Genomic DNA, 27,542 nt, shown 5'->3' with positions numbered 1-27,542 from the left:
TGCTTGCCAAGCTAATCATCTCTTTTTATATGCACTGAAAACGGGTAAATCTGTGTTAAAACTATCACCAGCCATCTACCTTGTCATATTCCGTGGATTTTGGTGCAGTGCCTTCTCAACGGTTTTTCAAAACAAGATATCTATTATTATTCATGAGATCACACATTTAGTAGCAAAAGAAGGGGGAGATAATATTATCATTCGAAATTTACAAATTCTTCATTCAATATAATGTACTTCTGATATCCATGATGTCAGCAGCAAAGAAACAATTGTGGTTATGGGGAGGCACAGCCGATTTTTGTTGTCCTGTTGCCACTAAAAGTGTCTTCTTTCTAGAAAAGAAGCATGCTGATACGATGTATAACTGAAATGCACTCTCCATACGAGAGACGGAGGAAATTGGACTGTTCTTTTCCCTGCCGCTGTTTCTAAAATGGGGTTTTCTTAGTTTGATTTCCGCTAAGCTCATGCAGTGATATGACCGCTCCTCCTCCTCCTCCTTCTCCTCCTCCTTTTCCTTTTCCTCTATTCTCTCTTCCTTTGTCTGTTCTTCCATAGCAATCTGTTCTTCGTATTCTGCTTTATCTCTTTCCACACTCATCACTTCTCCTTCTTGTCCTTTTTTACTTCCTCCTCCTCCTCTTCTTTCTTCTTTTCATTTGTCTCCCTCATCATCGTGCTTTCTTTTATCACCACTCCCAATCTATCCTCAGATTGTCTGCCGCTTCAGTCGCCTTCCTAGTCTCTTATTCATTCCACCACCTCCTCCTCCTCCTCCTCCTCCTCCTCCTTTTCCTCTTTCTATTCATTGTCTTTCTCTCATCTTTTTGCTCTCCGATTTCAATCATTACATCCAACTGCAACAAGTCAGCAAAATTAAAACAAACAAACAAACAAGTAAACAAATAGGAAAATTGTAGATGGTCGTGTGGGGCGGGGGGGGGGGCATAATCGTCGAAGACACAACCTCAAATCCTTACCATGTAGCCTGTAGACAAAGCGAAGATTCCGTGTGATGACGTTAGCAATTAGGGGATGCATGCCCTGAACAGCGTGTGGTCGCTCTTTCTGTATCAAGCGAAGAAGCACGCACCAATATCAGCGCTGCTGCACTAATAAAACGATTGGGCGTGCAGATGCTATGAGAAAAGGGGGCCGAGGTGTATACATCGCATCCCGCACAGGGCCTGTGTCTTTAGCCAGAGAGAATTCAGAAAACCCATGAGCTAGTGTGTGTCGCCAGTACTCGATCGTATGTATCGTCTGCGCGCAGAGCTGCTGGAATACTGGTACCGGATGTGTGTGATAGATATCGCAGGGGCGCAATTACCTGCATTCTTACAGTAATCGCCGCATCCCTGCGCATCACCCCGCTCGTGGATTACCCACCAAGGCCTGGTTTACACGCTCTTCTCGTGCAATTTACAATCCCGGAGGCTGACAGAATGACATGAGCTCGTGGCTGCCATACAGTAATATCAGGTGAGAATACCATTTCTCTCTTGGAGTACCCTTAGATAAAAAGAGAGTGTGTCGTATGCTGCGGCCCCCAAAACTATACAAAGAACGAAGAATCAGTGTCTTAACCTGCATTTTGTCTGTTGCTTCTCGACTAATTAGCGCCAGCACGAGTATGATCATTTTTCACGATCTTGAGATCAATTTGTTTCTTGGCAGGCATATTTTACCTCCAGACTAGGGTGCTGGGAACAGGTGCATAGAAAAGCGTTGACTAAGTTGCGAGGTGCCGAAAATTATCACATCCATTTTGAAGTTGTTTTGTCTTAAGTGTGACCATCTAATCATGCTTTTCATGATATATCTTGGTAGAGTTATCCTCCCAGTGTTTTCTGGTACCTTTTTCATTTTGGATCTGTGCATGCATGACTAAATAACAGACAATCTTTAGACAACTGCAAAATATCACTTGCTTCAAGTGTCTGGGTGAAGATTAAAACAAATTTTGAAAGATGTATAATTTGTGGTATAATGTACACAGAAAGACACACACACACACTAACACACACACACACGCACACAGGGTAATCATTTACAGTACAGTGTTCATATTTTCCTTTTTCTCATTAAGCATTGATTTTTTTTTACCAAGACCATCACTAAATGTTTAAGTGGTAATTCCCCATTCATCTCCCCTAACACATTCACCGCAACCACCACCACCATCACAATTATAATCATAATCATCAAGTGTATGAATGTGTGTGTGTGTGTGTGTGTGCGTGTGTATGTGTGTCTTTCTGTGTGCGCATAAGTCATAAATTATTTCAAAATTTGTTTTCATCTTAAAATATCGGGCCATTTGATACAAGTGAGATTTTGGCGTCACCTAAAGATTGTCTTTTATTCAGTCATGCATGCAAATTTCAGATCCAAATGAAAAGGGTACCAAAATGCTGGGAGGATAACTCTACCAAGACATATCATGAAACCCATGATTAATGTTTATACTTCAAACAAGACAGCTTCAATATCTTGTACGGGACAGTTTTCTGACTTACTCTGTATATCATATAATATACATACTTTTTAGATCTGCTCGGAGCTTTTAAGGAAATTTGAAGAGACTTGAGTGAGTAATTTCACATCTTGTCAGGTTGAAATTTCATTTCATTCCAATTCATCTTGTCAAGTTTATGAATAATTTGACAAATCCCTTTCATATGGGTGAAAATTCGTTATATCATTTGCACAGGTATGCATTTATGTGAGTTTATGATTTATATATAGAGATTTAAAAACCGTATATTATACAAGTCACGTATATCAACCCTGTCTGGAAGGTATTGATATATCATATTTTACTTTCCAAGACTCTGTACAAGCAGTCTACTATAAGTCACAGTTACCATAGTGACGGTAGATGGTAAGAGACATGGTGGTCCATGACGAGATTGTATATACATGTAGTTCAATATGTGACCGGGTTATGCAGGTACTGACTTTAAGGCAGGCAGGTGAGAGGGCTAAGATTGCATACAATGCATCATACAATGTTTGACATGCAGCTTTTCAACCGTGCAAGCGGGAGCACCAAATCTACCCAGATCCTTCGATCCCGGCCCGACATTGTTGTTGGAAGTAGGGTTCAAAGAGCCGAGCCGCGGAGGGATTTTTAAATCAACAATTACGAACTTTGTATATCCGTTCCTGTCATTTTTCTCTCAAGGCCCCGTCATTCATCAATGTTATAACGAGGGGAAACTATAACTTTGCTAACAGGGTAGATTATACACAACCCTCTCCTGAGTACATGAGGGTGATGTGTGTATGCGTGCGTTGGTGTGTGTGTGTGGGTGGGTGTAGGTGTGTGTCAGAGAGAGAAACTGAGAACGATTTGAATAGAGGGAAGGAAAATATTGATCTAATCTTTTGACAGGAGAACAAGAAGATTGAATGAAATATTCATCTCTTCACTTCTTCCAAAGCTCCAAAGCTTCTTATAGTCATTTAAGCCGAACTTGCCAAAATATCCTCAAACGGATTCATGCATATACGAAATCGATTACGAATTATAGGATGATACGAGGGAGCGTTTGTGTGCACTTTACTCAGTATTTAGTTTGTTGTTGTTTTTGACAAATTAATATGTTGAATGATGGTACAAAGTTGTATCTCCAGGAGAAACAACTACTAGAGACAAAGAGATATATAGATATATAGATAGATAGATAGAGAGAGAGAGAAAATTAGAGACAAACAGACAGACACACACACGCATATAATATGTGTGTGTGTGTCTGTGTGTCTGTGTGTCTGTGTGTGTCTGTGTGTGTCCACACGTGAGTATCAACTTGACTGTCGAGAGGAATCAATATCAGCGTGGAGGAATGGGGGGAGAAAAAGGAATTACTTTCTGCCGTATGACTAATATCAATATGAGGCCAGCCGTAACTATAGAGTTTTGGTTATATCACGCTGCTGATGATAGCTCGTGACTGCCTTAACCCAGCCTATTACCATGATAACCTTTTCGCTCGGTGTGACATCGTAGTCTTTGTTAGTTGGGTTTGAGAATATTCAACGAATGCTTTACTTCTTCATTATATATATATATATATATATATATATATATATATATATATATATATATTTGTACAGTATGTGTGTGTATTTTTCTTTTGAACTGTTTTTGTTAGATTATGTAATCTTGACATTATTTTTCCAGTCTATCTTATTTAGGAGAATTCCTACCAATATTGGGTTTGTTTGTTTGTTTGTTTTTGTTTGTTGGTTGGTTGGTTGGTTGGTTGGTTATTGTTGTTTTTTTGTCAAGACCGACAGTTTGGTGTTTTGTAAATGTTCATACGAAAATCAATACGCTAGGCTTCTTGTTCAATTAAACATGAAGAGTTTGTTTGCAAAAACCGATAAGTCCATATATTTGTCAAATGGAGATATTTGGGATGAAAGGTCAAGATAAATACAGAGAATAATAAGAAAATTTCTGCTTCTTTTGACCATAACTTCAAAAATGTACCTTTATATGTAGTGACCAATATATCATTTAAAAGGTATTATTTGGTACTTTCTGACAGAGACCGTACTTCAAAATCTTCAAAAATGGACTTACCGGTTTTTGCGAACAATCTCTTCATATATTTCATACAATTCTGTTAATGTCAGCGTTGATTCGAATTGAAGATGATGAGGAAAATGACTTTGAATAATAATTGTATGTATGCCTGGATACACGCGAGGACTGGATAAACGAATATCATCGTCTCATGATAATTACATCTATAGACTCAGTCATGTATGCCTTCAGTATATAAATTATCATTAAAATTGGCTGGTTGTATTATGGGTGTTAGCTTCAAGGTGATAGTACTACATGCCCTCCTCCGTTGGAATGGGGACGATTTCTCTGCATACGATGTGAATGCTTCTCCTCCCTGTTTAACGATGAAGGACGGTGGGCAGTGTGTGGTGTGGCAAAAGGGCATTTTGTGGTACGTGGCGTTAGTATCTATGCCTCTTTGACCTTTTGCGTATATAGCTTCGGTCTCGGCGAGATGGTAAAGCAGCGTGAATTGGCTTTTTGGCGAGGGGGGTATACAACAGACAAACAATTGTCGTCAAATGCCACGCGGGCAGGTGACACCACAGCGAAGCTAGCCATACACCCGTGTACATGTATGTGGCATTCTACTACTTCCCATTAAGAGAACGACACTGCCAAATGCCTTGACATATTTATGACATGTCAATTCATTTCCTGTCAAGACATTCATGATAATGTTCCAACTTTCGTTGGGTGTTTTTTTTTCCACCCGAGATTCCATCTGAGGTATGATATTCCGGAACTTACATCTACACGCGCTTAAACACTTATGCTAGTTAGAACTAGAAAGCTAGCATGTGGAATGTGAAAATTCAATTGATATTTATTAAAGTTATATGTAAAATGACGATCTTTCAAGAAATTTTCTCCTTGCCGATGATTTGTTTTTTCTTGTTTTGTTAATTTGTCACTCTCAAAATCAATAATAAACACAACATTTAGATCGATGTACCTCAAATATCATTTGTCGAGATAGAAAGGCAAGAATATCTATTGCTCTGTCATACAATAGTTCGCATATTGGCTTCTCGACTGGCATCAGTCTTAATTTTTCCAGTCCATTGACCTTTTTTTTCAGATAATCAGTCGAAGAATGTCTAATGTGATCCCTCTTATTATTTCGTCACCTTTTCAATGCAAATCAACTATGTGTGGTTATAAAGTAACTTATGACTTCCCTGCGCACTTTTTTTTCCACCCTGGAGATTGGAGTGTGAAGTCAATTAATTGCATCTAAAATTGTCTTCCTCACATCTAACTGATTTCGCAACCACAAATAAAGTTAAATGTAAACATATCATAATTCAATATACATAACATTTTTTTTTCTTTTTTTTTGTTTACTTTTTAAACTCGATTCATGTTCATGTAAAACTCAAGCGTTTGTCCAGTGTTTGTAGTGACGTATATAAATACATCATGACCAGAATTGATTTGACGACCTCCACTATAACTCTCTAAGCGGTTGCCCAATGGTACACACACACACACACACACACACACACACACACACACACACACACACACACACACACACACACACACACACACACGAACACACACAAAGATATACATTTTACTCTGTCTATGAGCGAGAGAGGCATGAGAGAAGATCGAGAAGGCCATAGTGAACGTGAATCGAGCCAGTCCTTACATGTTGAACAGCATTTAACGCTCATTGCTCAGTAGTCCAGCAATGTAAGTCTTGAAAGAAAAATATTATTCAGAGGGGTGAAGGTTCAGGTGCGAGTTTCTTCACTTTGTCTCCCTCTACAAATCAAATTTGTTAAAATCGCAACTGCTGATCTGTAAATTAACAAACATGTCGGAAAAAAAGAACCGGGAAAAGGAACTTTCCGACATATATACGTTAATTTACAGATCAGCAGTTGCGATCTTAACAAATTTGATTTGTAGAGGGAGACAAAGTGAAGAAATTTGCACCTGAATGTAAGTCTTGTCATAAACACGAAAGCATGATCAGTTGCTAGCGGACATTGCATGAGAAATTGTTATGTTTAACAACCTTAAACTACGATGGTGATCTATTCCCATTCAGTTGAGGTGCGCCATACAGAGAGCGAGCTAAAAAGGATGATCAAAACCTATTACCATAATTCTGTCACTGATTATTGCTTTATGCAGACCAAGGACAGAGCTAGCGCTTTATATGCTTATGTAAGTTTATCTGCTACGTATAATATGGTATTGTTTGTTTGTTTGTTTGTTTGTTTGTTTGTTTGGTTTGTTTGTTTGTTTGTTTGTTTGTTTGTTCGTTACTATTTTTCGCTCACCTTCGCCCACCATCAACTGCTAAGCAATCAGTGTTCAGCAAACGCCGGCTCCGAGTGTACAGCGATCCGCCCCAAAGTATTACGGGCTAATTTCTGTCACGTGTGTTTGCAGCACTTTCTGTGCGTGATATATAAATGGTTTCTGTATTTGTTTTGAGCTCAGCAAATCAGATGCCGCTAATCGTTTGACAGGTAACAGAGAAAACAAATTGAATTGCAGAAAGCAACAATGAGCAGGCAGTGAGACAAACATAGGTCTGGATTTCGTAAAGGCATAAACTATAGTTTGAATTTGGTCCCCGGATAATGCAAATTTTGTCTGCCTAAATGTGCGTGACAGATCGCTTGTGCCAATATATTCAGTAATGAATAGAACTTAAAGAAGAGACATAACTTGAATCACTACTCCCCTTCCCTGAGTCTCTCCCCTATGGCCAACAGCACTTAATTCATGGTTCTTTAATATATAAAAAAGACATATTTCATATGTTATAATTATATACTTAAATGCTTCACTTGCACCGAACGCAACCTATAGCTATATTAGATGCAACAAGCGTATTACCCAATCATATTCGTGTGCACCTTCACTTGCTTGATTCAAAGGGGGTAATTATGCACCCCATCCCCTCACATCTGCCGCCGTATCGGGATCACGTTGTTGTCTCCGTAGGACAAGGAGGTTACTATATGGGTTTGAAACAGGCACAATTTCATCAATTATTCCCTCCGGATGTGGTTGTGGTTGTCGCTGTACCAAATATTAAATTAGGGAGTAGGTTTGATCGGGAGGACAAGTCTTATTGTTCACGTTTCCATCGACATCTATATGCCTTTAAAGTTAGATTTGCATGACATTAACAGCTATAGTTCGAGCGATCGCTATCAAATATTCACTTACGATGTGCATTTTGATCAGAGAGACAACTTAATGGTTATTTAGGTTTGTTGTTTCATCGAGTGCACGTGCTCACGTTTCTAGCGAAATCTACGCCACTATAACCTCAGATGTGCAAAGCGTAGCCTATACATCCATTGATCGAGCACTGTATTGCATTTTAATTGCGCCCAGGAAAACGATAATCATTCTTAATAACCCATTCAGTGAATATGATATTACCTGCTCTTGCCATTGTTTCATATTCCTCCACCTATACCCAATCCTTATATCATTTCCTGTATATGTTGATCGTCTAAATGCGTGATTGTTTTGATACATAAAACTGAGGACAACGTATAGATGAAGAAGGGGGATTTGTTAGTATCATTCTTATATCCCTTTTTCTGATCTCATCGTGTGCCGGCACACACTCTCCTCAAAAACACTTTTTTTTTTAAAGTTCATGTGCAACCATTTCATGTTCACTGGGCAGTGCATTGGCATTAGATACCACGTTCAGCCTCTGGATTACCAGTTTGATCTCTGACCCTTCCCACCTCCCCCCCCCCCCCCACCCCACCCTCCCATCGCACATAATCCACTTCAAAGACAGCATCGTACACCTTAATAACTATACGTCCCTTGAAATGAAAGCACGCATTAAAGGCCGATGCAGAACTGACAATGTTATACACCTGCGTATTATGTATCTGCATGCTGTGGCTGAATTATCAATTATTTTGTATCAAACTAAAGTGAAGCCATCCGCTATCAATACATTCTCATAATCTTTTCCCTCCCAGCCTGTACATATCAAATTACATCAATCCATCTTACGCATAAAGTCTCATAGATATCAGGATCGCGAGAAAGCAATCTATTCGCATTCCTGTACATCGGGGATGACTGTGCGTCGATGAGTTAAGCTCGTAAAGGAGTGCATAGCTATGAAACCTCACGCTACCCCATCGAGTCTCGCTATCATTACCGCCTCCTTAGCAACCTCCATCCCCCTTTTCGTCTCTACACCACAGAGGCAATTTCTCCCCTATTCATTTCAATCTTAGCGACAGCAGTCTCGCACGAGAACATGCCCTTGCATTGTGGACGATAATGTACAGCCCTGGAAAATTCAATTACCCAGCCGCACATGCCAATGGTATCGGCCAAAATATAAGCGCGCGATCGCTGGTGACAGCACCAGAGCTGATATCATGGGCGCACTTTTTTTTTTCCATTCCCCACAGATCCTGCTCTTAATCAGTAAATTGCTAAGAGCATGCATGGTGATAGCCGATATTACACACCCGTCACGAACCTGTCCGCATAACGAGCGGTAAACACAGCTTAAATGTTGCAATCTGGAAACCCGTGGGGAAGACATGTATATATCGGCGCATTTATCTGTGGGGCGAAAATGGGTGTTTTGTGTGTTAGCTTACATAAATGAGAGCAACGATATTTTACATATTAAGTGTCAGATATTTACAGAGACATTTATAGGGGGCAGCTGCTACAGGCAAAAGCATCGGCTTGAAAAGGTGACAGGATTACGCATAATTTGAAATGTATAGCCTCTTCGTGAAACCCTCCGAACGAACATTATAGAATTCAATTACACAAACTTGAAGTAAAAAAAAAAGATTTCATTTATCTTTTCTCGAAGAGGAGCCATTTACGACCAGTTTTTCGCCAGCATAGAAACTATATTGATGTACATTCGCGACTGTTGTTGTATTGAACTGTGTGATGATTTTAAAAAACACAATTCAAACAAACGCATTTGTTGCAAATTACACGAATTTGTGTCATATATGAAAGGTCAAAAAGAGGATGTTTTTAGACAATCGTTCGGATGTTGACGCACAAGGCAAACACAAGCAAGCAGCATTTTCTCTAGGCTCATTTTAAAAGCTATCAATATGTGAGTTTTCGTCGAACTTCCGACTATAGATTTTTTCTTCACCGCCTGTCGCTCGTAGACGTATTATTACTGTGCATGCTCATCGATTGTACAGCTTCCTGGAATAGGGAAATATCGAGACTGCCCCCTGTATATTGCCTCGCAGCCGATATTAATGATATGATTATGATCATAGCTGGCATGTTCATTACGGCTGGCGGCGGAAGTAGATCCGCCGCTCGTCTGTCGGTGCGCGCGAAACTTGCGAGGGAATATTTAGTTGTTTCTTTTTTTTTCACTTTTCTCTCCCCTTTTTGTCCTGGCTCCCGTATGGGCACGTACCCTGTGCTGCAAAATAATGTAGGCGACTATTCGTCAACTGATAAATGCACGCTGAGCCATGCTTCGCTTTAAGTCAACACTTGGGACCAACCGCTTGAATAACACGTCGTATGCCGAGTATTGCCAAAATTATGGTACATGGGTGAAATCTACGTAGCTCGGTATGTATTACTCATATAATATTTCTAGGTAAATGCTTTCATCCTGGTTGCCAAGCAACGGGAAAGCATCCGACGTCTTTTATTTCTTAGGCACTACATAAAGGTGAGGGTTATCTAAATGTATTGTAAATATTATGATCGAATTACTCCATGCACATTATTCGTCTGGTATTTGCTTCTCCGCTGTCTCCCCGACTCAATCAACCCTGTCCCACCCGCCGATGATAATTTTCCTTCCTTATACCATTGTTTACTTCCACTGTCAAGTATATCAAATATTTACCAGTGGGTGGATGTGCTAAATGTTGGACAACATTGGCAGGTTTAAACACATTGAACGCAAAGCAGCTATGGGTGAGATGCATACACGATAGACTATATAGCGTAGAGGCAAAAGTGTGGCATCATCTTGTACTGAAGATTTATGAATAAATAGTTCATCTTTTTATTCACGTTCTTGGACCACTCACAGTAAGATATTTTCGGTTAAAGATGCGATGCAAATGTATTCATAAAGATGTGCTCAACAAGACTTGGAAACGGGAAACAATGAATCAAACCAAGTCAAATCGAAGAAAGCTGTTATAGTCTGTGTCACTCTGACTTTTTTTCAATTCAATTCAATTCAATCATAGTTTATTTCCAATCAACGAAAATCAAAAACATAGTACAATGTATACATGTCATTAACTGATATTGTTCAAACGCTTGCAAAAGATTCATGTAATATACGAGACAAATTATAGAACAACATATATGTACAATAATAAAGAGGAACACTGTACAAATACTACGTGGGCGAGCGGAAAGTAAATTCGATCATGGAAAATAGTGATCCACTAAAAAGCAAAGCTTGTCGGACGTGGATCGCTAGATAAATAATGAGTGAATGATATACTATTCTATAACAATATACATGTAGTTATTTTGAGATACACAGGTCGGGAAAAAAATATAAAATACCAATGCTATAGTGCCCGGACACTGTTCATTGAACCACATGTACCGGGAAAATAAGACAAGGACAATACATTCGTACACACATTCAATTACCCACACGCATATACACTGTTGGACGCGAGACAGTACCGAGAGGAGAGAAGACGGTAACAATACAAGTCTACGAAGAACAATAGACAGGAAAGGAAAAGGAGAGAAGAAAGAAGAGAGGTCTGCACACAGAACACGCCAAGTGCTGCGACATCAGGACAGGTGAAAGCTCAAGCATAAATTATAGCAATTTAAATTATCTAAGATTATAAGTAGAAAATAAATGTTTTCTGAGTTTATATTTAAATGTGACAAATTTGGGGGAATCTTTTAAACTATTATCTAAATTATTCCAAAGTCTGGGTCCAGTATAAAGAAATGTATTTTGGGCATGTGCGGTTCTCATTAACGGAAGATGGAATTCGTCGGATCGTCGCGTGGGATAGTTATGAACATGACTGTTTCGATGAAATAAATCGTGGAATATTTTAGGTAAAAAGGTACTGTTGTAATTAAACATAAACTGACCAAGTTGAAACACATACAAATCATTTACTTTTAATATTTTATGGTCAGAAAACAAAGCATCTGTATGTTCTCGGGTATGTAAATTAAAAACAATTCTAAGCGCTTTCTTTTGCAATAAAAGAAGTTTATCAAGTAACATCTGGTATGTATTACCCCAAGCAAGAATCCCGTAGTTTAAATAAGGGAGTATCAAACTAGAATAAAGAGTTAATAATGCAGATGAAGGAAGATAATATTTTAATCTATTCATTACGCCAATGTTACGTGAAATAATTTTACATATGTTATCAATATGATTCCTCCATGAAAGCTTGTTATCAACGCAAACACCAAGAAATTTAAAAGAAGAAACTTCTTCTAAGGGAGTAGTATCAAATGTTATATTGCCTGGGAGGCTATCTAAAGAATTACTAAAAAGCATAACTTTTGTTTTTTGAATATTTAATGACAATTTGTTTGCGTATATCCATTGTATGACCTTTATCAATTCTTCATTGACTGTTCTTATTAAGATATTTGGGTCAGGGTGGGAAAAAAAAAGATTAGAGTCATCCGCGAATAATATGAATGATAGTTTCTCCGAGGATCTATGAAAATCATTAATATAAATAATGAATAACAATGGGCCTAATAAACTCCCTTGTGGAACACCACATGCAATTGTTTTACTTTGAGAGTCAAAGCCGTTGACATGTACAAATTGGGATCTTTCTGATAGGTAACTCGTGAACCACTCCAAGGCCTTTCCACGTATTCCATAATGAGACAGTTTGGCGAGAAGTATTCCGTGGTTAATCGTGTCAAAGGCCTTGGAGAAGTCCAAGAAGATACCTATTGTGTGTGAACGTGTGTCGAGTGCGTGTGTGACTTTGTCGATGAGGGCAAGTAGTGCGTGTGTTGTGCTGTGATTTTCCCTGAATCCAAATTGAAAGTTTGAAAATATGTCGCAGGTTTTAAGAAAACGTACTGTCCTGGTGTAGACTATTCTTTCAAGAATCTTAGAAATAGAAGATAATAAAGATATGGGTCTATAGTTATTGACATCATCCTTCTCCCCTTTCTTATAAATAGGAATTACTTTCGCAATTTTCATGCTATTTGGCACATGGCCAGTTGCAAGCGATGAGTTGATAATATGTACTAAGGGATCCACTATTTGAGGAATTATGTTTTTTATCAAATAGTTGTCAATTCCGTCGTGGCCAGGACTTTTACCTTCTTTCAAATTGGCAACAATCTTTATTATTTCTTCTTTATATGTTGGGTCAAGAAATATAGTTTTAGAGTTAGGTGTATCTAAAAAATCACTAAAAGATTTACTAGAAAGAGGAATATTTTGAGAAAGATTTTTTCCAATTGAAGAAAAGAAGTCATTAAAAATTTCAGCCATGCCAGCGGGAGTGTTGCTGGAGGCATTGCCCCACCGAACTTCAGAAATATTAGATGAATTGTTAGGTGTATTCATAGCATTCTTTAATGTTTTCCATGTGTTTTTAATGTCATTTTTATATTTGCTTATCTGATTAACATAAAAAAATTTCTTCTGCGTACGCAATAATTTGATGAGTGTGTTTTTGTATGAAACATATGTTTGACTTTAGAAGCTTTCAGGGAAAACATGTGCGAGTGAACGTCCAGAATAGGCAGAGGGGTGATCGAAAGACGGCGCAGTACATGTAATTGAAAATGAAGGAAACTACGAAAAGTACAAATGAAGCGAAAAGGGATGAGGAGCAGAAGAAGTTTCTTTTAAAGTCATTGTTTAAAATGTTTCTAGCTTAAAGAATTCGAACTCTGCATAGACCTATAACGCTCCAGTGTCTTTGATATGGTGTGATAATGAATCCTTAGCACGGGAAGATACAAATCATTAACAAATGCTTCAAAAAGTGGAGGTGGTGAATGATCGAATTTATATCATGATACCTAGAGTTTTTTCCCCACAGACTATGGTGTTCTAATAGACCATACGTTCAACTGAATGTTGATTTTTGTTTGAATGAATCTTTGATGAATTGTTAATGACAGGATGACTTTCGCAAGGGAGAAAGTTTACATTTATTTTGCTTTAATAAAAACACCACAGTATGTACAGCGTCTTTTAGGGTTGGTAGATCGAAGCTCAAGGAGTTCGTTCAGGCATGTGTCGATTTTTTTCTTTTTACTGCTATGTAACTTTTCCAAGATTGAAAGGGTTCTTTTTTTTACATTGTTTTGCGAAGCATTATTCTGATGATCACTTTAATCTACTTGTTTAAAAAAAAAGTCACAGAAATCAGGAGGACACGCTAAAGACTGCGTGCTCCTACCTTCATTGGTGTTGAACACTTGCCGTCCTCGAACAGGTAATACGCACAGGCGAGACGCCCTTTCTGCAGGTCAAGAGGACATTGAGGTATCGGGTACCGTTAAGTGGCCAGCCGCTTACACCTTTGCGGCCAGGCCGAACGTAACTCCATACGGCGCTTTCTGTCTACCGACACTTTGTAAAATACCTGCCTTTTCCCTCTCCTGCTCTTCTGCTTTCTTCCTTTCTCCCCCTTCTCCCTCCCTCTCTCTCCCTTTTTCTCTCTCTCTTTTTTTCTATTAGTGTATTATGCACACATACAGGCACGCAGCACGATGAAATATATTTGTGTGCGAAAGGAGTATGTCTTTTCAAGGTAGGTTGAAATCAAAAGATTAAGGTATAGACAATAAAATACATGTTACAGTAATATGTTGGATTTACAATCATTATCAAGACCTTAAAGTTCAACGGATTTCATTTTTTTTTTAGAGCGATTTAAGGAAAGCGGAAACACATTTTTTTCTTTTCTATTTTCTATTTCTATTTTTTCTATCAAAGTGGACAGCGTCATTATGATAAGTGTGCGAGAAGGTTTAGACTCTTCGCGGAGCAGAATTTTGACAATTGGCAGGTTACTAATTCTTAGACAGGAAAATGATTTTGCTTGTCCCACACACCCAATTTTGAGCAGTTTCTTTTTTTGTAAGGAACAAAGTTCTTTTAATGGGCGCGTTGTGAAAATTCCCATTCAACTTTTAACTTTAAACTTTTTTTTATTTTTCATGATGGCGCGACAAAGACAATGCGGCAATTTTCTTATCTAGCCAGTAAGAAAATATGGTAAATATGCTGCCATTCTGTTTAAAAGCAATGATTTACGTTTTGAGAAGTGATATATGTAACATTCCTCATAGAAATTCCGAGTCTGGATTTTTCATTGTTGTTATTGTTGTTATTATTATTATTATCATTATTACTATTATTGTTATTATCATCATTATATATTTTATCATTATGATGATGATGATGATGATGATAATGATTAGTATTATTATTATTATTATTATTATTATTATTATTATTATTATTATTATTATTATTATCATCATCATCATCATCATCATCATTCCGACTGGTTGTGGTTGCTCGGTCGTTTTGACTTTTATTAGAGCCCTGCCGCTGAATCAAGAGACGAACTTTGACCCAAGCAGGCTTTACGCATGTCAGTTGCAATCTACTGAAGATATTCCAAGGATGCGTAAAAGTCATTGCTGTTTTTTACAGGCCATCTGATCTGGCAATGTACTTCTCGAGAATTCTTATATGATTGTATGAGTGCTGTGATCTTATGATACATGCGTTCTGTCTTTCATCGTTGAATTTGTTCTGTGATAAAGAACGGTATACATGATGCGATAATCCAACAGTAACTAATGCTCATAATAAAGATTTGAAGTTGATGACATTTGAGGGTGGTAGCAGTGGCGGATCCAGGCGGGGGCGCACCGGGAGCGCGCCCCTCCTTTATTTCTTGTTAAAACAAAAGAAATTTTAAAAAGAAAGAAAATTGGGAGGCGCACGCGTCCCCCCCCCCCCCTTTAATTTTGTAAAGGCGCCCCCTCTTTACGGAATTCCTGAATCCGCCCCTGGGTAGGTCTTTTTTCCGGGATGAAGTGGCGGGGTCGATCAGAGCAATAAGGACGTTCATAATTTAAAGGCAAACGAATTGTGATATCATATCATTGTTATCATTGCTGAGAACGCTGTGTATACAATGCGATTTGTGTGACAACATCATTTATCAAGCTCCGCGAGTCTATAATATGCATGGTTTTATTAGTGCTTGTCAGCGATTACGAGGCGCGAATGAAGATTCCAAGATATTGTAGAAACGTTGTATTTTACACACAGCTCGCAAGCAGGTGACAGACGATAACAGTCACGACCGACCCATACACGGAAGACACTCTGTTTCACCCTCTACATCCCTTTCCTCCAATTAGACCCTCCTGCGTTCTTGCTATCATTGCACGGATAAAAGCTCTCCTTCCACCTCATAATGATATGACCGATCTGTTTTCCTCCCTCTAATTCATTATTTTTTTTTCCCTTCAAGCGTCCCGTCGGAAGAGGGAAGGAAAATACGTCGGATGTGATGAGAGAAGTTTGTGGGGAAAACTGAACAACTGCGGAGAGATCGAGAGGAACGCGGCAAGCAGAGAGAAAGACAGAGAGAAATATATATATATATATATATATATATATATATATATATATATATATATATACATATATATATATGAAATATATCCATATGAAATATATGTATATATAGTGAGAGATAGATATAAATATATACATATATATATATGTATATATTCAATCATATACAATGAGAGATGGTGAGATGGAGGTATGAAGAAATGGAGGGAGAGAAAGGGAGATATAGAAGAAGAGATAAAGAGAGGGAGAGGGAGAGAGAGAGAGTGAGATGGCTGAAAAGAGATAGAAAGAAAGAGAGATCTTTAAGAAACTGAGCGGGAGAGGGAAGAGGGGAAAGAGAGACGAATTGAGAGAGGGAGGTGGAGAAAAGAGATTGAGGAGGGAGGAATGGAGGGCGAGTATATTCCTTCAAAATATGTTTGTGTGTGACATCAGGGCGAGTACTATGACGTGCGTCATGCTCCTATTGGGACATAGCTCCTTCATCTTGGTATCTACTCGCCTTCGCGCTCAGATGCACCTGGCGACAGAATTTGTCATTGCTGGATCAGGGAGGTGGAAGAGAGAAACAATTCCACCTCCCTGGTTGGATAACGATCGTCCGTACTACACCACTACCAAAAACGACACTGTATATAATGATAATGATGTCTCCCTTCCATAATTAGGTCGAGGCGCATGTGACGATCCGGTCAACCGAACGTGAATCTTGAATGATAGATTTTAGGCGCAGCACAATACACAATTGATGACGTGATGTTTGTAACCGTCGTGTGTTTATTTTCATTTCAGTCAGTATTGTCTTTGGTCATTTTAGAAGTTACAAAAATAGCATTTGATCTCGAATGCACCATATAGATATGAGCCTATATACAGGGCAGTTTATCTTATCACTCTTGCAGTCCGTTGGGTTCGCGTATGATTGTGTAGATGTGGGTGTGTGTTTGCTAACACCTTTAATATTTGCTAGTAAAAAAGGCAACAGAATCATGTTTCGTCTTCCTTTTTGCATCGTATTTCTTCATCAGCTTGAAGGGTAGGCCTATATCAAAAAGGGATATTTGAGCCTCATTAGTCGGGATTAAGTCTTTATCTATTTTTTCCCGTGCTGTCAAAGTGACACTAGTTGTTTATCCTCACGAAAACAACAGGTATGTACTCCTCCTTTACCAGCAAAAGTATGTTAAGATTTGTCTATCATTCTATCCCATAATCGACAGACAATACTCTGTAAATCTAGTCGCCGGGTAGCAAATATCAAAGGCCTTGCAATATTAGCTGAGATATCGGTCAAGTGAGAAATTAAGAAATTCGGATCCGACTGAAGTAAACCAAGCGTTCTTTCAGCATATGTTGTGGTTTGATTACTCGAGGTTCACTTAAGTCTTAGCACTCCATTTGCAGAGAGGCAGAGCACACTCGCCCTCCCTTGTCCTTGCAAGCGCTTCGTGTGTGCAGGTGCTGAAATAAAATAATGATAAGGTAGACCAAAACATTATACCACTCGCGATTTCTAAACAAACGTTTTCTATTTCGCTTCTTAAAGAAGGCAAGAAAAGAGTCAGGGTAAAATGTATCCCCCCCCCCCTCTTCTAAATATGCTCTTGAATGAATTTTTTTTTCATTTTGTATCACAAAATTTTGATATCGATGTTACCCTGATAAAATGCAGTAATGCGAGCTGACGGCATAAATGCAAGAGCAAATAATGTAACGCACTCGTCAATAATAACTACAAAAGAGAATGCATTGAGGTGTATCTAGAGACCTATTCAACAAATGACTGAATTTGCCTTCGGTGGGAACGATCCAAGAGCACCAAGCCAGGCAGGGCGCTGTTGAGCTTGAAACCGTGCAGGAATAGTGAAGTGTTTTCCAAGTTCATATATATACAATGTATGTCCGCTGCCAAAGTACACACCGTATACCTCCAGAGACCCCCGGGGGCTTGTCACCTGGGCTAGCCTAGCCCGGTTGCGTTCGGGTCAGTGCACGTGTCATCAACACTGGAAAACACGCATAGCGTGCATACAGTGAATAGCGAAGTTCATACAGTAGCGACATCTATATGAGGAACGTTGTGTGTTAGAGTGTATAATGTTGATGCATTTATAGAGGAAGGAACCATCACTTGCATAGCTTCACAGACCTGGAATACCTTCCAGGAAGTTAGTTAGTTGTTGTTGTTTTTTCCTCCATTGTACACTTTGTTGACCTGTTATTCTTCCGTGTCACACTATAGCTGCACCGCTACCCTAGATTCATCTTACGCATATTGCATGTTCGCTGGGCTGTAATCGAGTTAGCCCGGGCGATACGTTTCCTTCTTTGCCGATCGAAATGGGGAAATCAAGGGCTGTCGTGAGGTACTTGATGGTCGTCGATGCCAGAATTTCATTAACGTGAGAGGAGACAAGAGGCAAAGGGTAGGTGAGTCCTGGAAACCGTGCAGTACGTTCGTTCCATCGATGTGTAGCACGGAGCTACAAGCAGCGCATGTTCACCGTCGCAACGCAACGTCTTGGGCAATGGTCATGGGGCAGCCCGTGCCGCCAACGGCAGAGCACAGAGCGTAAATCAGGTTGAAGATTGAACCCAGTACCCCACTCCACGATGGACCCGTTTTACCGGCTTTATCATTATATTGTTCACACCTATAGTGTGTTTGCGCTTCGGAGTGCGACGCGATTGACAAGTGCTCACAGCAGTGCTCACAGCACATCAAACTTTAATACTGTTTGAGATAACCCGCTTATAGTGCAACAATAATATGTTTATTAGCCGTATCTCATAAAAATAAATTATCTACTGAAGCCATATGAAAAAAAAAAATGCCAAGTGCAAAGATCACCAAATTTAGAAAGTGCTGATGATATCACAGATTGTAGACTACGCAGCATAATAGAAGATATAATACTCATGATTATTATAATCATGACTTGCAAATTACTTGGAAGAGTTTTGATTATTGGCAACTTATTTGAGTGATAATGAATCAAAATGTCAGTAGTTTCCTTTGTCCTGTTATCAATACCTGTCAGCCGGTTTAGTTTTTTTAGTTGATATCATTATAATTAGAAACAAATTGAACAGCAAATAAATGATTTTTTTTTTTGTCGACAGTAGTATAAATCTATAGTCCTGCAAGAGGTAGTTCCTATGTAGCAGCAGAAATCTGATTGGGGGGTATTATATGTAAAGAAAGCCTTGCAGGATAAATATCAATCTGTAAGCCTCATACAACTGTCATAGCGGGGAGGTGGAAAAGTATATTATACGAATAGGTTCTATTTTGCTTTCGGGTTGCGGTCGCTCCTGATCTAGCCAGAGCTGGCCGGTCATTTTCAGCGGCTAACGATCCCATTACTTGGCATAAATATCGAAAGCCCTGTCGACCCCGAAGGGGGAACTTCACGTCTTGAATTTTGACGATAAAGGCTCTCGACTTAGGTGAGCTCTGTTATCATGGAGACATAAACCAGCTCCAAGATGGCATTCAAGAGGATCTTAGTGCTTGCAGTGACTGAAATAAGATATCAGCAATGAACCAAAAGCCAAGGAGAAATATGGATTGAGTGAAAGCAGCAACATTAGTAGAACACATCAGTGAAAGTTTGAGGAAAATCGGAAAATCGAAAGTTATGAATCTTTAAAGCTTTAGTGTTGGAACCGCAAAACTTCAATTTTCTAACAGATTGAAAGAGCACTTGACTAACCGCTTTCAGAAAGTAGGGGGAATAATTCAGTATCAAGTTGATGGAACGTGTAATTTTCATGAAAAGTGAATTTTTGTGGAATTCTCTTTATATTTTCTTTATATTGTTGTCCACACATGACGTCATAACCTCTAGTAGTCTCCTCACATACAGGGGTTCCAACACCAAAACTTTAAAAAAATCATAACTTTTGTATCGATTGTCCGATTTTCCTCAAACTTTCACTGATGTGTTCTACTAATGTTGCTGCTTTCACTCAACCCACATTTCTCCTCGGGTTTTGGTTTCCTTTTATAGCTTGCATTCAGTTTGAGAGTTATGACCTAGCTTCCATTTTCCGTAGGCAAAACCCTTTATCATTGTAAAATAATTACTTGAAAATGTCTGCATCATGAGAAGCAACATGCGCTAAAAGTACCTCACAGGCATGACAAATATATTTGATTGTAAAGATAAAGATCGATGGATTGTTGACATGACCACTAAAAGAAACTGTCTCATTGTATGGTTGAAGGCGAATGAATGATTGAGGTCGCATGATGGCATTTAAACATCTTACACATAATATAGCCTGACCTTATCGCTTCACGACTAGTAAACATTGTTGCGATATGATAGTTTGAGGAGCGTCGGCGGCACATAAGAACTCAAATCAAGGATTTATCACATATAAGTAGACCTACTGTTTAATTCAGTAACCGTTACGATCACCGTCTAATTATAGGAATGTGGGACGACAGTTTCTATCTAGAGGAGCTGTTGGCCTCAGTCAAACTTAAACACCAGAGTGAAACAGTATAGGAGCGCTATTGAATAAAAATAAAAAGCGTAGGCTCGTAATTGTTTCGCAACAAACTGACATGTAAGCAGAATATGTGGTCGGTATGGTGTTGGGTTGCGCTGTATTACTCTCCCCCCAAATGGATTATTCACGTCATCGATTGCCCGTGATAGAATCCTAGGCAGTATCTTCGTAAAAATGCAATGCATTGAATTATGAGAGAATTAAGCTCGATTTGAGCTTGTTGAATACACTTCTTGTTGAAATCAAAACAACCTGAAATTATATGTTTTGAGCGATGACAAACAATTTAAGCGCCGTGGTATAAAGACACTCACTGGCGTCATACACCCAGCATGATGACGTCAAAATTTGCCATCTTAATTTGTCACTGTATATAACGTCACTGCGCAGAAATTTTTTGATAATTGATTCCCAATTGTACAATAACAGTTATATTTTCACATTCCTTGTGTGTGTGTGTGTGTGTGTGTGTGTGTGTCTCACTTTCTATCTATCTCAACGTTCTTTGCCCCAAACATGGCAGAGAAAGTGATATCCTTATCGTATATCAAGAAAAGAGTCTCAAAGAGAGAGAGAAAAAGAGAGATAGTTTATATCTTTCGAGAAATTTTTGAACTTTTAGGACGTTGCATCTTCAAGTTTGAGATATCAGAGACAAGGTGTCCAAGGCGAATGTATGAGTTACCTTATGAATACCATGTCAGCTTTCAAACACCATTCTAATAGTATTCATTATTATTCTTCCCGTTTCTGGGCACAGGTATGACAGGTGTAATGCTGCACCCGTACCCCTCCCCCTTGACTGTTCAGTCTAACTGTTGTGACAGAAAGAAAACAAAAGAGAGATATGACATTCAGCTTTATATGCCATTGTTCTTCAATAGCAGTCGACAAATCTTAAGATTCACTCTTTGTTAATGCCACAAGGTGAATCTGAGGGGATTATTCTTTTTAATGCCTTTAAGGCAGTTAGCGTATTTTAGGTGTGTATGCGTTTGTTTAATGGAACCACTGCAAAGGCGTTTAGTACATTAGAACAAAAATGTCGTTTATACACAAACAACGAGAGTCATAAAATGCCTCTTTAAACTGGCTTCTGAATTGCTGCGCAAATAGGCCCGGTGATTTATCGCTTCTGACCAATGACTTAATTGCTCCTTATCGCTTCCACATCCTACCGCGCCTTCCAAGACAAACGCCCCTGGTGGCGCTGTCCATAAATACCAATGTTAAACCAAGGATTGTGACAGGTTTTTTTTTTTTGTTGTTGTTGTTGTTGTTGTTGTTGTTGTTGTTGTTGTTGCTTTTATTTTACATTCACTTACCCCCATTGATTCATTAATGTAAGTGGATGTGATATGACTCCAATATATTATGGTTTTCAATATCTCAAAGGCAAAGGATTATAAAGTATAGATCTGAGTGAGCTGTATGCCACTTCAAACATTATTTCAGACAAATTAATGTCGCATTATGCAGATTGCGTGTTACACCATTACATGCGTGATATTGTTGATTTAAAGAATCGCCATTTCCATGAAAAAGCAACCTCCCCAAAAGTCTAGTCATCGTAGACTACCCAATACAAAGGCCAAAATAAAGTGATCAAAACCGTGATGTATTCACTGAGAAAAAGAAACAGTATATAATTACAGCGAACAGTAACTTGCGCATGAGTCATGTCTAAACTTAGTATGTGTCTATAGTATATTTATGAAACTAAATTTGATTCAGATCAACGCGCGTCATCTTTCTATCGTAGGAACGTTGAAGCCTGTAATTACGGCTTGCTTTCTTTTTGCTCTTGGCAGCTTTTCTCCTTTTTTTTCTTGCAGCCAGGAGACGTATTTCTTCCAATTCCCTGTTCCAGTCGTATTCTGAGCTTTCCTTCCTCAAATTATTGAAATGTGCTAATTCATGTCAAACACGTCACTGCAGCTGTAAAGACAGAGAATTGCGAAACCACAAAGTATGATTACAGCTAATCCCCCCCCCCCCTCTGATTTCTTTTTTTTTTTCTCTTCAGATGAAGCGGCTACTTTAGCAACATGGAGGGAAATCACTTGACATCGATAACAACCATGGCCAAGCTTGTTCTTGCGCTGGGCATCTTGCTGCTTCTGTCTTGTTCGTCCACTGACTCACATCCCGTCATACAAACGCTAGCTGGTAAAGTGCAGGGTATAAAGAAGCAGATCTTGGACAAAGAGGTCTGGGCGTATCTTGGAATCCCTTTCGCCGAACCACCTGTAGGCAACAGGAGGTTTAGGAAACCTGTCGCCAAGACACCGTGGGAGGGCATCCTTGACACCAGCAGGTACGGGTTCGCCTGCCACCAGGTCATCGACACGTCGGACCCGGGCTTCCGCGGGATAGAAATGTGGAACCCCAACGTCAATCTGAGCGAGAATTGCCTGACACTGAATGTTTGGGTACCGGCGAAAGAGCACAACGATTCACTCCCGGTGATGGTTTGGATTTACGGTGGGGGGTTCTTCGCTGGTTGCGCCTCTTTGGACGTCTACAACGGTGAGGTTCTCTCGACCACTGAAAATGTTATAGTAGTCACGCTGAATTACAGAGTAGCATCTTTTGGGTTCTTGGCCATGGGGGATTCCGACGACAACGCCCCGGGTAACATGGGTCTATTCGATCAGAACCTCGCCCTTCATTGGGTGAAGGACAACATCGCTCGCTTTGGTGGCAATCCAGACATGATGACGCTTTTTGGAGAGAGTTCCGGTTCAGTCAGCGTCAACCTGCACATGCTATCGCCGATGAGTCGCGGGTTGTTCTCTCGGGCGGTCCTTCAGAGCGGCGCGTCCGTGGCGCCCTGGGCTGTGATCACCAAGGAGGAGGCCCTGAGACGCGGCTTGCTCTTGGCCGAGAGGACTGGGTGCTACACACCTTACGGATATGAACCCGACGCGCGAAAAATCAACGAAATCATCGATTGCCTCCGCCGCGTTCCGCCAGAGAACATCACTGCAAATGAGTTCGTGGTCGAAGGCACGTACATATTCCCCTTTGTGGCGGTGGTGGACGGAGAATTCTTGACAGAGACACCAACGGCAGCCCTGATGCGTGGGGCTTTTGAGGAGATGACTGTAATGGTTGGCACCAATACCAACGAGGGATCGTTCTTCATGGTCTACTATATGCCAGGATTCGATAAAGACACGGAGAGTCTAATCAACAGAACTCAGTTTTACGATCACATCGCCATAGCCATACCGTCCATGAATAACTTTGGGCGCGACGCAATAGCTTTCCAGTACACGGACTGGCTGGACCCCAACAATGAGGTCATTTTGCGCGACAACACTGAGGCGTACGTCGGCGACTACAACATCGTCTGCCCAACGCACGAGTTCGGCAGGTACCACGCCAGTGCGCACAACAAGGTGTACGCCTACCACTTCGACCAGCGGGCGATGAACAACGAGTTCGCCGAGTGGATGGGCGTCATGCACGGCGACGAGATCGCGTTCGTCTTCGGCCAGCCACTCCGACCCGATTTCGGCTTCTCTGCGGACGACGCCAGACTGAGTACGAAGATGATGAGATTGTGGGGGAACTTTGCGCGGACCGGGTAAGTTATCGCGAAATTTCGCGAGCGTCTTCAAGTCTTCATAGAATACCAGCGCATTGTATGAATTCTAAGAAGTACAAAGAACATACATGCGGTCATTTTTAGGCTTTTACTGTGTTTTGTTATAATAATTCATACGTGACAATTGATATGTCGAGGCACAAGCCGTTGTCAAATTGGCAATGCCGAAACGGTCCCGTCAGGAAATAATGGGATTAAGTTGTTCCAGTAAAATGTATTTAATCATCTTTGAAGAAAGGCCAACAGCAATTCATTTCTTAAAATGGATGTGTAATGTGTGAAATAAGTGATGGTAGGAGTATATACGTTGACGATGTAGTGTAAATGACTTTAGTCAATAACTAACTGCCAGTGGTAACGGCTGAATTTCACTATCAATATCTTGTTTCTTCAAAGTAAATAGCAGTGGGAAAATTGCGAACATTTGTAAGAGTGTCTATGGTAATATACCACTCATGCCGTCATTTTTGTTTGCTACTCCCCTCAATGTAACTCTATTCCAATTCATGAAATGGTGTTAACTTGCAACTTCAAAATAGATTCCGAAAATTCTGAAAGGGGAATAGTGTCTATGGTAACATATTCGTGTCTTTATTTTTGTTTCTAACACTCCTTAATCTAACTCTTTTGCAGTTCATGAAATGTTTTAACACTCCATAAAGAGTACCAGAAATTATCCTTAGGGCCTACCTCCATGCGTGAAAACAGCTTGTCCAATGATAGTACAATGTCATCCAAACTGCTCAGGGATCCCAATATCAACGAGGACGAGACTGCAGACGAAGTAGAGTGGCGTTTATTCAATCAGAGTGCTCAGTGGGTGTATCTGCTGAAGGATACGACGGTTGACAGCCCAAAATCCTATATATGGGACCGAGCAAATTACTGTGCGTTCTGGTGGAAATATGTACCGTACCTCAACACACAAACAGGTAGGGAATTCTATGTGAACATTTCCCGTACACTAATAATCACACGATTGCATTTAAACATTTTTTTTTCCTTTTTAAAAAAACAAAGTATAGCAATGTGTGCGTACATCACATTAATACATAGACAAATATTCGTGATTAACGCATATCTCATGAAGGGTATAGACAATATCCATACGTTCACCCAAAGTCAAAAAGATTATATTTTTTTCTATTCACGCTGTATTTGTATGTGTCGTCTGACTTTTTTATGTGGTTGCTGAATTCTGCATTCATACAATAATAATTGTTTATTTCTGAGTGAGGTAGGCCTATATAAAATCCCCCAAAGCAAAAGAAAAGACCAATCCAAGACTTCACTTGCAAATTCTTATGAATGATTATCACTCATTGTTACACTATCTATAATGTTTGTATGTGTAAAAAGAAAACAACCTTTTGCATTATTATACAATGTACTTCAACATTTTTCTTTTTTATGTGTTTAATTGTTCTTGCGTTGCCAGCAAACATTGACGAAGCAGAAAGACAGTGGAAAGAGGAATTTTACCAATGGAGCACAAAGTATATGGTTGACTGGAAGGCAGAATTTAATCACTATATGGATAAGAAGGAAACCGGATGTTCCAGTGACAACAGTCAGCACGTAGAGTACCCATGATGCCATTCCGCGCGTCGATGGAGTAACTCTGGAGTACTTGTAGAGGAGTAACTTATGTCGTCGGGCAACACAGTGAAGTGTGTCGTACTCCTCGACGAAAGAGGGCGCGTTTCATGTTTCTTTGGAGTTTCCAAACTGTACTCTGGAATGAATTTGCAATATTTTTTTTGATTGACTGACTTATATCATCATGATTAGGCAGCTGTTGCGGTTACATAGAAGATAGATGGAGACGGAGGGAAGGTTGATCTAGTGGGAATGAACATGGTTGAACTCCGGGATAAAATCACGTGATGTAAAACCCAAGTTAGAGTTAGTTTTTTTTTTTTTTTGTCTCTACTTGAATTTACAGGGAAGCATCATTGTAATGGACATTCATGCGATTCCACCAAAAAGAAAAAAAAAATGATGAAGTTTAAACGAACATGCGTGGCATGCATAGATAGCGCATTATCATAGGAACTGATTATCCCAAACCCAAGGAAGAAGGATAAGAACAATGATAATGCTAATAATGCTAATGCTAATGCTGATAATGATAATAATAATAACAATAATAATAATGAAAATAATAATGATGATAATATTACTATCATTACTATTACTATTATTATTGTTGTTGTTGTTATCATCATTATCTTTATCATCATCATTGTTAGTTTTACAGCAAGGTCATTTGGTAAATGCTTACTAAGTAAAAAATCATAAAGAAAGAAAAAAGATGGAGCACCATCAATGAATTGATTTAGTGCAGACAATACTGACAGAAAAATTTTACTGCATGGGTAAAAGATCGATTCGAAGACTGCGTGAGAGACTAAATGAATAAAACCAATTCACGTCAGATTAAAACACACTTCGCATCAGTTGCATGACGGATAGACGTAGAATGAGCTTATTAATGGCGAGAATTGATATTAGCATTTTGTGATTGTTTTGTACTATTTTAGTTTTATTTCGTTATGAAGATTCTATTGAAATATCTAAAGAGGGAATTTCGGGAATGTTTGTTTTTTCTGCTTGACATGGTTTGGGAAAATTCTGAAGCTGTAAAAACGACGGACATTTTCCAATACTTTGACAAATACTCTCATCTTACGTTTTGGCATTGATTGATTTATTGGCACTTTATGAAAACACATCTGGTTTCCTTTACTCTTACTTGTTATGATTTTATTTTGAGAAGAGTACTGGATATCAATCTACTTCTGTTCCGATAAACAGAAAGTTATTTGTAAATACATCTTTTATATTTACTGCAACATTGTATTATACCCATCATTCAGGTCTATTCAACAATGAACATATTTTGGCAGCTTTCCCCTGCAGTTGTTTAATCCTTGACAGTATAGACAAGCAGCATTCATAAAGTTAAAGATCATTGAGTTTTTGAATCCATAATTGCTCTCTTTATTATTCGAAGTCAAGGATTACTCGTCCTATTTAGTGAATGAAATATAAAATATGTTCGTCACTAACCCAAACGATTAGCAAGCATCAGATTTCAAAATATCACTTAAAGACGCTGGCGTCACTCTCGCTCCAACGGCTTTACTTTTGTGCTCCTCTGACGTCACATTACGTCACGAGCAGCACGTCCAGCGCGTCGCCATGATTTC

The 27,542-nt window shown here is 39.3% G+C and overlaps 1 protein-coding gene across 4 annotated transcripts; it reads left to right on the top strand.

Annotated features, from left to right (window-relative positions):
* Positions 1–1,298: 1,298 nt before the first annotated feature.
* Positions 1,299–27,262, top strand: LOC139730908 (cholinesterase-like). 4 transcript variants are annotated; one of them, XM_071641785.1, is made up of 4 exons: positions 1,299–1,485; positions 22,744–24,309; positions 25,078–25,262; positions 25,769–27,262. In XM_071641785.1, exons 2-4 carry the CDS (start codon positions 22,766–22,768, stop codon positions 25,921–25,923), a joined length of 1,884 nt encoding a protein of 627 aa, XP_071497886.1. In that variant the 5' UTR covers positions 1,299–1,485; positions 22,744–22,765; the 3' UTR covers positions 25,924–27,262. The 4 variants fall into 4 exon arrangements, with proteins under 4 accessions (XP_071497886.1, XP_071497889.1, XP_071497888.1 ...); XM_071641788.1 differs by lacking the exon at positions 1,299–1,485 and adding an exon at positions 10,066–10,165; XM_071641787.1 differs by lacking the exon at positions 1,299–1,485 and adding an exon at positions 18,418–18,622.
* The last annotated feature ends 280 nt before the right edge of the window (positions 27,263–27,542 follow it).

This window comes from Diadema antillarum, unplaced genomic scaffold (assembly GCF_040938485.1).
Source record: "Diadema antillarum isolate AM-2024a unplaced genomic scaffold, OU_Dant_1.0 seq00000343_RagTag, whole genome shotgun sequence".
Taxonomy (NCBI): Eukaryota; Metazoa; Echinodermata; class Echinoidea; order Diadematoida; family Diadematidae; genus Diadema; species Diadema antillarum.
Note: the sequence above shows the minus strand (reverse complement) of the source record. Positions and strands in the feature narration are given on the sequence as shown.

What these genes read in the sequence shown, in the direction of transcription:
- LOC139730908 (XM_071641785.1), top strand. Translation starts at nt 22,766, where the DNA reads ATGGAGGGAAATCACTTGACATCGATAACAACCATGGCCAAGCTTGTT. An exon ending in GGGAACTTTGCGCGGACCGG is followed by an intron (nt 24,310 to 25,077) that starts GTAAGTTATCGC and finishes CAAACTGCTCAG; the next exon opens with GGATCCCAATATCAACGAGG. An exon ending in GTACCTCAACACACAAACAG is followed by an intron (nt 25,263 to 25,768) that starts GTAGGGAATTCT and finishes TTGCGTTGCCAG; the next exon opens with CAAACATTGACGAAGCAGAA.